The 12591-nt window shown below is 34.1% G+C and overlaps 1 protein-coding gene across 1 annotated transcript in view; it reads left to right on the top strand.

The window, feature by feature from the left end:
- Positions 1–12591, top strand: part of Cep128 (centrosomal protein 128) — a 373328-nt gene that overhangs the window by 13110 nt on the left and 347627 nt on the right. The window contains exons 4-6 of the mRNA XM_077799967.1: positions 6408–6534; positions 7553–7668; positions 10405–10496. Coding sequence (XP_077656093.1) covers positions 6408–6534; positions 7553–7668; positions 10405–10496 — 335 coding nt within the window. The remainder of the gene's footprint in view (positions 1–6407; positions 6535–7552; positions 7669–10404; positions 10497–12591) is intronic.

Below are 12591 nucleotides of genomic sequence, written 5' to 3' on the forward strand. Positions count from 1 at the left end.
GATATTTGTCAAATATACTTCAGTAAAGTTGGGGGATAAACAAAAACAAGAGTTTCAGTCCCAGGTAAAACAGAATTAGCATACTCTTCCTTTCCAGGGTACTGACTACAAACCTCTATTGAATGCCTGGAGCAACTACTTGAGGATTCTGAGCAGTACATACAGGCAGTCCTTGTTTGTATGGTTTTAATATACATGAATGTCATTATTTATAGTTAAATAACAGCAGTCTTCAAACAACACAATTCAAATTTCAGTTACCATGGTATATTAACTGTAAGCAACTACTTACAGATTTATATACTTTCTCTTTAGTCCAAAACTACTGTGTAAATAACAGATCACTTCTTTTGCAGTCTGTTGAGGATTGGTCACTAACAACAAAATGTGTGGTTTGTTACCTCCTCGTCTTCAAATGATAAACCCAATTTTACAAAAATAGTCAAAATAGAAAATTGGCAGCAAAGATGAACGTCCAGCAGAGAAATGAGAAATAATAATGATGGAAAGTGAAATGTGAATCATATTATGAAGGAATTCTATGTGGAGTTCTGAATAAATGGCTGATAGTGGGAATATTTTTTTTTTTTAAAGAGAGAGTGAGAGAGGAGAGAGAGAGAGAGAGAGAGAGAGAGAGAGAGAGAGAGAATTTTTAATATTTATTTTTTAGTTCTCGGCGGACACAACATCTTTGTTGGTATGTGGTGCTGAGGATTGAACCCGGGCCGCACACACGCCAGACGAGCGCGCTACCGCCTGAGCCACATTCCCAGCCCTGATAGTGGGAATATTAATTGCCCTGTTCAAGAATCTGTAGATACACAGCCAGAGGAATTTAGTGAAATCATTGTTTTTTTTTTTTTTTTTTTTTTTTTTTTTGGGGGAACGACAGATTTTTCTAAATGTCTTCGCCAGATAAAAACATCCCATTTCTCCATTTTTTAATTTAAAATTTATTTATTTATTCTAATTTGTTATACATGACAGCAGAATACATTTCAATCATAGTACACATATAGAGCACAATTTTTCATGTCTCTGATTGTTTACAAAGTAGTCACACCATTTGTGTTTTCATTCATGTACTTAGGGTAATGAAGTCCATCTCATCCCACTGTTTTTCCTATCCCCATTCCCCCTCCCTTCCCGCCCTCCCCTATGACCTATCTAAAGTTCCTCCATTCCTCCCATGCTCTCTCCCCCACTCCCCAATTATGGCCCAGCATCCACATATCAGAGAAAACATTTGGCCTTTGGGTTTTGGGGGTTGGCTTACTTCACTTAGCATAATATCCATACATTGTCTTATTTCACTCTCAAAATAAAGTATGTGAAAAAGTGATTATTTGATGGACTGGGAAAGATGTGGATAGAAAAAGCGAAAGTCGTTTAGCTGAGGAACACACTGCTAAGCTTTCCCTTTGGATCTTCTGAGTTATGATGTTTTTAATGCTCTCATCTCTTATTTGGAGTCCCCATTCTTGCCCAGAAGACCTCCTGTCATAGATGAGTTTATAATGTAGTCAATCCTTTGAGTTTTATATACCATCCCCCACAATTCATTAGGATTGGCTTACATTTTGCTGCCTTTTTTTTTTTTTTTTTTTTTTTTTTTTTGGTATTGGGGATTGAACCCAGGGTTGCTCTACCACTGAGCTTCACACCCAGCCTTTTTTTAAAAAACATTTTTTTTTTGGTAATTGTGGATGAACAAAATGCCTTTATTTGTGTATTTTTATATGATGCTAAGGATCAAACCCAGTGCCTCACTGGGTTTCATCTCATTTTTATATGATGCTAGGCAAGTGCTCTGCCACTGAGCTACAGCCTCAGTCCTAAAAATTTGAGACAGGGACTTCATAAGTTGACCAGACTGGCCTTGAATTTGCAGTTGTCCTCACCCTCCCAAGTAGGGTGTGTACTACTGTGCCTGGGCTTACATTTTGTTTTAAATTAATTTTTTTTCCAAATAAGAGACATCATATGGGTTTCAGTGATTTCAGTTAGAATTTAAAAAATAGATATTTTTATTTTAGTTATAATTTAAAAGGTTTTAAAAATATTTTATTAACTGATTTTTAACATAATTATAGGTTCCCTAGTATCTTCTAGTGGTGACCAATGACTCCCCATCCCAATATCATCATCAACTTACAATGGTATGCATATTTTAAATGTTTTAATTCATTGCAGTTGATATGATACTCAAATTGCCTCATTTTTGGATAGAAGGAGCTACTCAACTTCTAAATGTAAAAACATATCTTGATGATTTGGATGACCTGCCTTATCAACAAGTATTCCATTCAACTTCAGTGTCCAGGTTTTACTTGTATTCATATACTGGTACATAGTAGTAACATTTCATTTGTTTTAGTGTAATATCAAAAAGAACAGAGGTAAAAGAATAGATCTGTAAATGATGTTTTTATGTCAAGATGAAGTGGCAACATACCATAGCATATTGCATGATTCCTGTTTTGCAGTATATCATACAGAGAAAAAGTGGGGGACAAAGGAACCATCACTTGTTAGGTAGAGAGGAAGTCATATAAGACTCAAAAGACTCTGTACTATTAAAGCCAGTACCAGTCTTGGGTTGAGAATTGATTTTAGTTTCAACAAAATAGCATTATTTATCATAGAAAATTAGTGTTAAATTGAGTTTTATTAGTATTACTGTTTTTATTTAATTTTAAGTTTGGTTTGACTTTGCACCTAGTTAGGAGTTATAACCCTAAAGACTTTAAAGCATTTCTTATGTCTTTATATCTTATCCCTTTATTTCTTTGCTTTGTGTTTTAGTAGTTATCAGATTGGTTTCTTATGTCATAATTAGATTTTATACAGTGTTGTGTTTTTACTACTTCAAGTGTGGATTTTAATTCTATTATATTTTTAGTTTTATCTTTTAGGTGTGGGACCTATTTTTGCCTTGAGACTTGTAGGAGTACCTTAAAACAGTCTTTATTTCACTCCTCTAATTTTTACATTTCATTTTTTTGGGCTTTATATCAGACTGTACATCTCCAATGGCTTAGTATACATTTTTTCATATTTTTAGAATTAGTTTGTCAATTAGTTTTCCTAAATTTTTATCTTGTTTCTGAAAAAATAATTTTCCAAGACTAGAACTAGATTTTGGTATGTTTCATTTCTCTTGTTCTATAATATTTTTCTGTACATTCTGTAGTGTTTTTTTTTAATAGCAGGGCATGTGTGTGTAAATTTTATTTTATTTTATTCATCAACTTTTAGTTATACTTTAGGATTTATTAGCAAATAAGCCCACATAAAAAAGGATGCTGGCAAGTTCTACTCTTGGCATTGGTAGATAAGATTGTATTGGATTAATTTTCTTGGTAAGAACAACCGGAAAGAATTAAAAAAAAAAAAAAGGTAAAAAGAAAATATTGTGAATCCATCAGAGAACTGCCAAGGAAATGAGCAATTTGGCAGTCAGGATCTGGTAAGAAAAGGAATTCCAGAAGAATAAATCCTGTGTTTGGGACTCTTCTCCTTTAAGGTGATGGATAATTCTAGAAGAGGTGGCTTAGAAGCAGAGAGCCTAGGCTTTGTAGTTCTGAGGGGTTTATGATATTATTTCATTCTTACTCCCCGCCTATTTTTGTAGTTATACTCAGCAGGAAAATTGCTCCAAAATAATCTTATCCACCAATGCCACTGTTAATCTATTCAAGAGGTCAGAAGACCTGAACTAGTGAACTAGTGAAAGCCGTCTCGCTTTCACCTGAGATCCCAAAGGCTGATTACCTAGGGGAAATTCAAATTGGAAATAAGTAATAAACTAAAAATAGACGAGCTCTCAAGGGGACAGAAGCCCATTTTGAATAAACTCAGTTTCTGGTCTGGATTAAGGTGATTTGGCATTAGGAGTGACTCTAGCCTGACTTCTTTGCTTCAGAATCAAGCAAAATCAAGTCCCTTTTAAAAGATGTCATTCTGGGGCTGGGGATGTGGCTCAAGCGGTAGCGCGCTCGCCTGGCATGCATGCTGCCCAGGTTCAATCCTCAGCACCACATACAAACAAAGATGTTGTGCCCGCCGAAAACTAAAAAAAAGATGTCATTCTTAAAAGGTTTAAATTATCTTTACAGTTTTATATAGGTTTTCTACCCATGACAAAATGTGACTGAAAACCATAGGAAATAACAAATAGAAAAGTAATGGGACTATAAAGTAACTATGATTAATATGTTCAAGAAATTAAAAGACAAGATAGAGAATTTTGGCAAAGAATTGAAAGCTAAATGAAAATTCCTAAAACAAAAAATAAGATGAGTAAATAGTCTACCAATCTTCAATGGATGGATTAAATAGCAGCTTTTATACATTGGAAAGAGGGTTAACAAATTGAAAGGTAGGGAAGCATCAGATATCTGAAAAGAAGAATGGAAGAATGAATGGATGAAAACTGCAGAAGACAGTAGAAGACATGAGATTTGATAAAAATGTTTCACTTAAAATATAATGAGATTCCCAGGAGAGGAGAGAATGTGGCAAAACAGTGTATGAAGAGACAGCAGCTGAGAATGCACAGCATGTGAAAGACATCAAGCTATAGATTCTGTGATCTCTGTGGGCCCCAAATGGGATAAATACAAATGAAAGTGACATATCATAGTAAAACCATTGACAGAGTTAAGGGGAAAAATCTTAAAAACAGCCCGGCATGAAAGTCAGTTTACTTGGAAAAAGAAACAGTAGTAAGAAACGACAGGTTATTTTGCTTTCAGAAGTATACTGAAATAAGGCTCATTTTGAAAGATGTGAATGATGAAGATAAGCACAGAAAAAGTTAAGAGAACTGAGTTTATATTCTTGTTCTGTCACTAATATGAGTGATCTAAAGTCACTTTACATTTCTAGCCCTTATGTTAGGAATTGGATTTAAAATTTTCAGCTTTAATTTAGTTTTATTTTATTCTGAACATTTTTTCATAGATACTGATGTACTACTTGTGTTTACTTATGGAAGCTCTCTGGTTTACTTATATGTTGTCTTACTTATGTGTGTGTTATTTGCAAAGTAGACCTGATTGTCCCACTTTATTCTTCTCATCTATGTGTTTCTATGGATTGGTAGGTGGGTCCTATGGCTGAGGAACATTAAGACAGGATGGTTTTGTATGCATCACAACTTAGAGAAGCAGAGGACAGAGGAATGTGAAACATAGCCTTTCATTTTAAATTTTTTTCCTCAGCAATGAGAGGGATGAGAGAGAGATTCCTGAAATTCTAACTCCACCTCTTTTAATCTAGATTGTCTTAATCTTGATTTTCCAGAAGAGTTAAATCCAAACAGCTAAAATGAAAAGGATTTACTTCATTTGTGACTCAGTTTCATCTGTCCTCTCCATTCAACTAAGGCTACATTTTTTTTCCTGCATATTTCCCTAAGTTGGCCAACTTATTCTCTCCATAAATGGTGCTGTACCTTTTAACCCTGGCCAAATTTAGGAACTGTTGTTTTCTTAATCATTTGTTTTGTTATGGCATTCTGTTTAAGGAGTTATAGATGATTTGTTTTGTGGATCCATATATCAATTTGAAGTTTATATTATTTTTTATCAATCCTCAGATAAGATTGTGACCTCAAAAGTTTTCCAGCAATTCTGGGTTTGTAGATTTTTTCTCATCTTTACACTTTATTTCCATTTCTTTGGGTGTTAGTCAGATCTTCTTTTTGGATCTGTAGTTTTATACAACTTGGATCCTTATTATCAATGTTTAGCATGCTTTTATTTACTGTAGCTCTTTAGGTCTAAAAAGGTGTTTTGTTGTGTTTACTGCTGGCTGATTTCCTAATGAGATGAAGAGAACATTTGGACCACAGTGGTCTCTAGTGTGTGCTAATAGTCCTGTGTCTCCCCTATAGTGTTCTGGAATTTGCAGAATTTGAATGCATAGAAGTGGTGCTCTGATGTAGTTGGGCAATGTACATTGTTTCAATAGCAGTATCATTGTGACAACTGTTGAGTTTCTGCTTTGTTATAAATCTGGATTCTGAAAGGATGTTTAGAAGGAAGAAAGGCTTCTTCTTGTTCAGATGTGTTGGCCTTTTATGTTTTTCTTATGGGTATACAGCAATTAGACACTTCAATCTGGTTGGTAAGCCCTGATAGTACACATCTCAGCCACATTCTGGCAATAGAAAGATGGAATAGGTGGTGACAGATACTATTTAAAACCAGTTGTCTGCATTGGTTCTTAAAATATTATGTTCACAGTTTTTATATTTCCTAATATAACTTAGTTAAAAATTTCTCTGGTACTGATTTTCTTTGTGAAACCAGATATTTCAGAAATAGCTTTTAAAATCTGTAGTTGTTTGTATTTGGAAAATGTTTAAAAAGACTAACTCTTCATTATATTCTTTAATTTAGTTAAAAGAAAACTTGGAACAGTCAGTAGGCCAGCTACGAAGTCAACGTTTGTTGAGAAACTCAGGAGGCAGAAGTGTTTCTGTTACAAGTCTGAGTGCAAGTGACCTTGATGGTGGTACTGTGACAGGTAAACTTGTAAAATGTTCTGAAGACCCTTTTTTACATAAAAAATATTTCTGAAGTACATGTTGAAGATATTTAGTCTTTGGAGAAATATAGTACATACACAGTGTCATGCTGATTAGGTGTTAGAACATGTAGTCCTCAAGAATTTTATACTGCCTATTTAGGAATTTATTAAAGGATCTTTGTTATTTTATTAGTTTTTGTTTTTCTCAGGTTGTAGACTACCTGGAACTTTACCTGCCAAAGGTGGTATTTAATTATCCACCACCAAAGAATCAAAACAAAGACACAAATAAGATTTACTATGTGGCATGCTCTCTGGGTTAATAATCTTGTCCTAGCATAATAATTTTTCAAACATCTGACTGGGAACCTATAATATGATACCTGTTGGGAGCAGGTGAATTTTAGCCTTGATGTGCAACCAGTCGACAATTCTTAGGTTAAAAGTTATAAAACACTTAGTTTCCTTGTAAGTAATCTTACCTTTGCTTTCCCATAGCACCAAGATTCATATTGTTGTGAAGGGAGGTGGTTAGATGGATTGAACATCAGTGCCTTGCATTGTTTATATTGCTGATGATAACCAGAGTAATGATTAAAATGATTAAAAATATTATTTTTATCTACTTGGTTTTCATTGATTTTTATGCACTGTTCAGATGATTTTTAAAATACTGTTTTATTAGGATTAAATTATACTTTTGGGAGTCATGAAAGCTTTCTATTTAGAAACTATTTATATATATAAAAAAAAAACTAATGTTGCTTCTTTGGGAAGTATAAACAACTTGGAACTTTTAGCATGTTCTGTTACCAGGTTGGTTCTCTTGTTCATTTTGTCTGCTTTAAGAGATAGATTAGTGGAACTTTATGGGTACAGCATGGCACTTGGGAGTAGCATGGGTTAAGGTCATATGTATATATCCGCATCTGATTTTACATGTCTGATGTAAAATTTTATATTGTTTCTTCTCACTCAGTGTTTTAATCCCCTTCCTTTTCCTTCATATGCAAAGAGAGCCACCGATTTCCACCTACCTCGCCTCTCAAGGACTATGATTCACAGGGTAATAAACGAATTAGGCCCAGACCTGGTGTCCGGTTTGTTCGGGATACTGATGACATGGTTCAGGTACTTTGTGCCATTGTGCAATTTGTGTGTGGCATTTCCTTACATTTTTATATAAGTGACTAACATTTGAACTTTATGGCTGAATTTTAAGAGTTTGCTTATCAGCAACTTTGTACTTTTTTCTTTTAAACTATATAAATTGCTTTATTTTCAGTACATGAATCATCACTCATTTATTTTGAATTTTGTTATGGAAGATTATATTTTATAGATGATTTAAAAGTGAGTTTAGTTGGACATGTTTTGTTTCCTTTCCTCTACAAGTGACTCACTCTTTTGAAAGCCCTACTAAGTCAGTTACTTTCTGTTTTGCTAAGTTTGAACAATATGAGCAAGTTAGTCCTTGTGTGATTGATCTATTGATTTTTTTTTTCACCATTGGTGTTTTTCTTATTGGTAAATCATTAATGAAGCTACTTTCTATTAAGTAAGACATTTAGTACTTGATATATTCATTGAAGTATTAGTTTTATGAATATATTCTTTTGTTGCTTCTCTAAAGTTCTCCGCAGAGCTGTAATTATTTCTTTTGTTGTCTTGTGTATAGAAAATGGTTAAGGAAAGTTTCTGGTTTTGACATCTTTGTATTGGTGGTTTTAGGATTAGGTGCTTGATGTTTGTCTTAGGATACTCATCTGTACCTGTTGTTGGCTACAGTGTAAGATAAAGGTAAAATATAACCAGATGAATTAGAAAGCACCTTTTAGAAAATATTTCCTTTAGCATATTGTTTTTCTTTTTCATTTTTTTTTCTTAGTACTGAGGATTGAACCCAGGGATGCTCAACCACTGAGCCACATTCCCAGCCCTTTTTATATTTTATTTAGAGACAGGGTTTTGCTGAGATGATTAGTGCCTTGCTAAGTGGCTGAGGCTGGCTTTGAATTTTTACTCCTCCTGCCTCAGCCTTCAAGCCACTGGTTTTACAGGCATGTGCCACTGAGCTGGGTGCATATTCTTTTTTGATAGGTGCAGTTTGCTGGCATGCACTATATAATCAAATCCAGAGCACAGAACAACATCTTAACATTACTCATTTACTGTATTACTTCTCTCATTTGTGACAGTGATAAGTAAAAAGTCTTTTCACCGAGTTTATAATCTGTATGGGGAAGTTAGATGTTAATTGAACAAGTATATTAATAGACCCATAAATATGAAGTGAGATGCATGCTGTAATGGAAAGGACAGAGGGCATTGGGAGTGTGTAGTAGATGATCTACCTTAATCGACGAAGGCTTTCTGAAGCAAGGTTGGTTGAGCCAAGATCTGAGAATAGATGGAGTCATTCTAGGTAATTCCATTCAAAGTGAGTTTTCTTAAGAAAGATCCTTAACTCCACTTAACTGTGTATGTTTTTAATGCCCCAATAAAGTTTGTAGTTTGTTTACACATCTGTTTCCCATGTTAGATTCAAGCCACTCATTTTCCAGCTGGTAGGTGGCATTGGTTTATTGCTTAATGTCCATTTATTTAAATGAATCGATTTGTTGTTTCTGTAAGTCTGTATAGCTTAAAAATCATTTATTATAAATTATAGCATACACATACATATATATCTGTAGATAGCATATTTATTTGTAGATAAAGGTACAACGATGAGACTGTATACCAGTTAGAAACAAGCCTCAAACCTCTGTTATGCTCCTTTTTTTCTCTGAGTACTATCATATGTTTTCCTTTTTGAAGAAAACCATTTTTACTATAACTTATTAGTGTTGCTTACCTTTAAGCCATGTATAAATTGAATATTACTGTATGCTTCTTTTTTAATATTTACTTTTTAGTTGTAGTTGGATACAATACCTTTATTTTATTTATTTTTATGTGGTGTTGAGGATCGAACCCAGGGCCTTGCATGTTCTAGGCAGCGCTCTACCACTGAGCCACAATTCCAGCTCCCTGTATGCTTCTTTTATAATTTTTTTCATTTGATATTATATTTTTGATGTTCAGCCTTACTAATGTGTGGTTAGCTTTGATTATTTCATTTTCACTGATGCAGGATACTCCACTGGTGTACTTTAGTTTATCTCTATTCTACTCTTTTTTTTGGGTACCAGGGATTGAACAACTCAGGGGCACTCAACCACTGAGCCACATCTCCAGCATCTTTTATATTTTACTTAGACACAGGGTATCACTAAGTTGCTTAGGGCCTCGCAAAGTTATTGAGGCTGGCTTTGAACTTGCAATTCTCCTATCTCAGCCTCCTGAGCTTCTGGGATTACAAGCATGTGCCACCACGCCTGGCTGTATTCTACTCTTGATAGACTTTCTGTCTATGTTTAGTGTTTTCATTTTGAATAATGCTCCATACTTCTTGCACATGGGCAAGAATTTATTTGCTTCAGGGTTTGGCAAACTAGGGTACATGGGCTGATAAAATGAGGCTTTACTGTAATATAGCCATGCTCATTTATTTATGGCTAGTTTTATATTATAGTAGCAGAGTTGAATAATTGTGACAGAGACAGAGTTTGCTGACCTCTTCTCTAGGGTTTACATAAGTAAGTAGTGAATGGATATACGATAAAGGATGTGATGGGTAATGACTTATATAGCTTTTTAAATGCTTTTCTTTGAAAAAATCTTGTATTTAGAATAGGCATCTATTAATAACATTTAGAATTTGGTCATTATTGTAAAGAACAAAGTTTTAATCTTACTTTTTGTGAATCTTCATGGAAGAATTTGACAGTATCCTGAATGGGTTCCATATTTTGCCTTTGCTAGATTCATGCTTTTCATCAGTCCCTCCGAGACCTCAGCAGTGAACAAGTTCGCCTTGGGGAGGATTTCAACAGGGAGCTTTCCAGAAGAAGCCGGTAAAAGAGTGTGGTTTTCATGGGAGGCATGAATTACTAGGAGAACAAATTAATTTCTGTAATTCACATGTTTACATAGATTTAAGAAATGGTGCTGTTTTTATCTGAGTATTTTATAATTTATTAATAGACTAGTTCAAAGTCCTTGGAATTTAGAATATATCTTGACTCAGACAAGTTAATTTCATATTTCCGAAAACACCTTAACTTAATTCAGTAGAATGCTGACATTATGAAAAGATACATTGTGAGGTATTAGCAAAGAGGTTGATTTGGAAATGCATTGATACCAGAGAGACAGAAAGACACACACACACACACACACACACACACACATGCATGCACATACACACACAAGCATGCACATACACATACACGGGTCAGAACTGACTGGCTGGCTGAGTCTGCATTGCAGGAAAAAAAAGCATCATGTGGAAACTTGTCAATGGATATGTGCCATTGTGGAATCTAATATCTCAGGTTTTAGTAAAAAATCTTTGGAAGCCAGTGGTTAATATCAGCCTAGCCTTTGCTTTTTTGTCAGTTCTGTAGAGTTCCCAAGAACTGTTATTTAATTTTTCTATTTTTTTTTTAAAGAGAGAGAGAGAGAGAGAGAGAGAGAGAGAGAGAGAGAGAGAGAGAGAGAAAGAGACCTGTTACTTAATTTAAAACTTTCTTACTGTCTTTTCATTTTCCTTGTGGTACTAGGGATTGAGTACAGGGTACAATTGAACAACATGTCAATCCCCAGTCTTTTTTTTGAGCTAGGGTCTCATTAAATTGTCAAGGCTAGTTTCAAACCGTGGATCCTCCTGTCTTAGTCTTGAAAGTAGCTGAGATTATAGGAGTGTGCCAACACACCTGACTTATTTTTTTCTTTGTAAAACAGTGGCAGGTGGTTTTATTTTAGAGGCCATATTTTCCTAAGAAACAAAACTTTTATATTAAGAGTCATAGTCTGTGTACCCCAAAGGTTAAGGAGTGACACAGCTGAACTGAAATCTATTTACCATGTGTACTTGCTAATTCTACTTCCTAAATCATATCCCATGCCACTTCTGTATTGCTGCAACATAGAGTCCAAAATATAACTATAAATTTATCAAGTATAGTCTGCATTACTTCCCTGCTTTTAGATGAGGAAGCCAGAAAATTTAGTAATACAAACTAGATTTTGCTATTGCTAGTATTATTAGCCAATATTATTGAGCAATTATTTCAGGATAGGCAGATTTAAATTTAATTCTTGCAATACCTCTAGGAGGTAGCCATTTATTATTTTCTCCATTTTATGAATGAGAAAATAGAAGCACAGAGAAATGAAATAACTGTTTGCTTAAGATGGAACATGAGGTAAAAATAAACACATTTTCAGAGATTTGTAACTTAGAAAAATTTCCCCAGCCCTGCCACAAACAAAACCAAGTCAAAAATAACAACTTAGAAAATTTGCTTTTTTTAAAGTAACTTCTTTAAGATCTGAGGAAATTATCTAAGGTCATATAAATAAGATTTTAACTAAGATAGAGGAAGATTATGTGTGTGTGTGTGTGTGTGTATAAATATATAAATATAAATATATATATAAATATATATAAATAATGTATATGATAAGAAAAATTAAAACTAGCCTAGGAATTAAGTGGAAGTAACCTGAGAATAGCAGTCATTGAGCAGGCCCACAAAGCATTCACTTCAAATTAGAGTGGGAAAGTGTCCTTTGAGAACAATGTATTCTAGAAGAATGAAGTAGATTTTTTTCATAGAAGGATGATTCAATAAGAAATGGGAGGAAAATATCAATGGATGATAAATAATGCCAAAAGATAATGAGAAACTCTAGGGAAAAAAACATAGTACAAGAAAGTTATGATCCAAGTGTGAAGCTGACCAAAATGTAAGCATGATAGGATATGAGCAAAATATCATCAATTTGGAATAATGCATAAAGTATGTAAAATCACACAGGTATCCAGTATTACTAAAGAATAATAATTAATTTATTCTATTTGAAAAGAATGGGAGAGGTGTATACAGACTATGACTCTTATTCTGTGTTTGAAGTGAGCTAAATACTTCAAAACAAAGAGTCAAA

Source organism: Urocitellus parryii, chromosome 6 (assembly GCF_045843805.1).
Source record: "Urocitellus parryii isolate mUroPar1 chromosome 6, mUroPar1.hap1, whole genome shotgun sequence".
Lineage (NCBI taxonomy): Eukaryota > Metazoa > Chordata > Mammalia > Rodentia > Sciuridae > Urocitellus > Urocitellus parryii.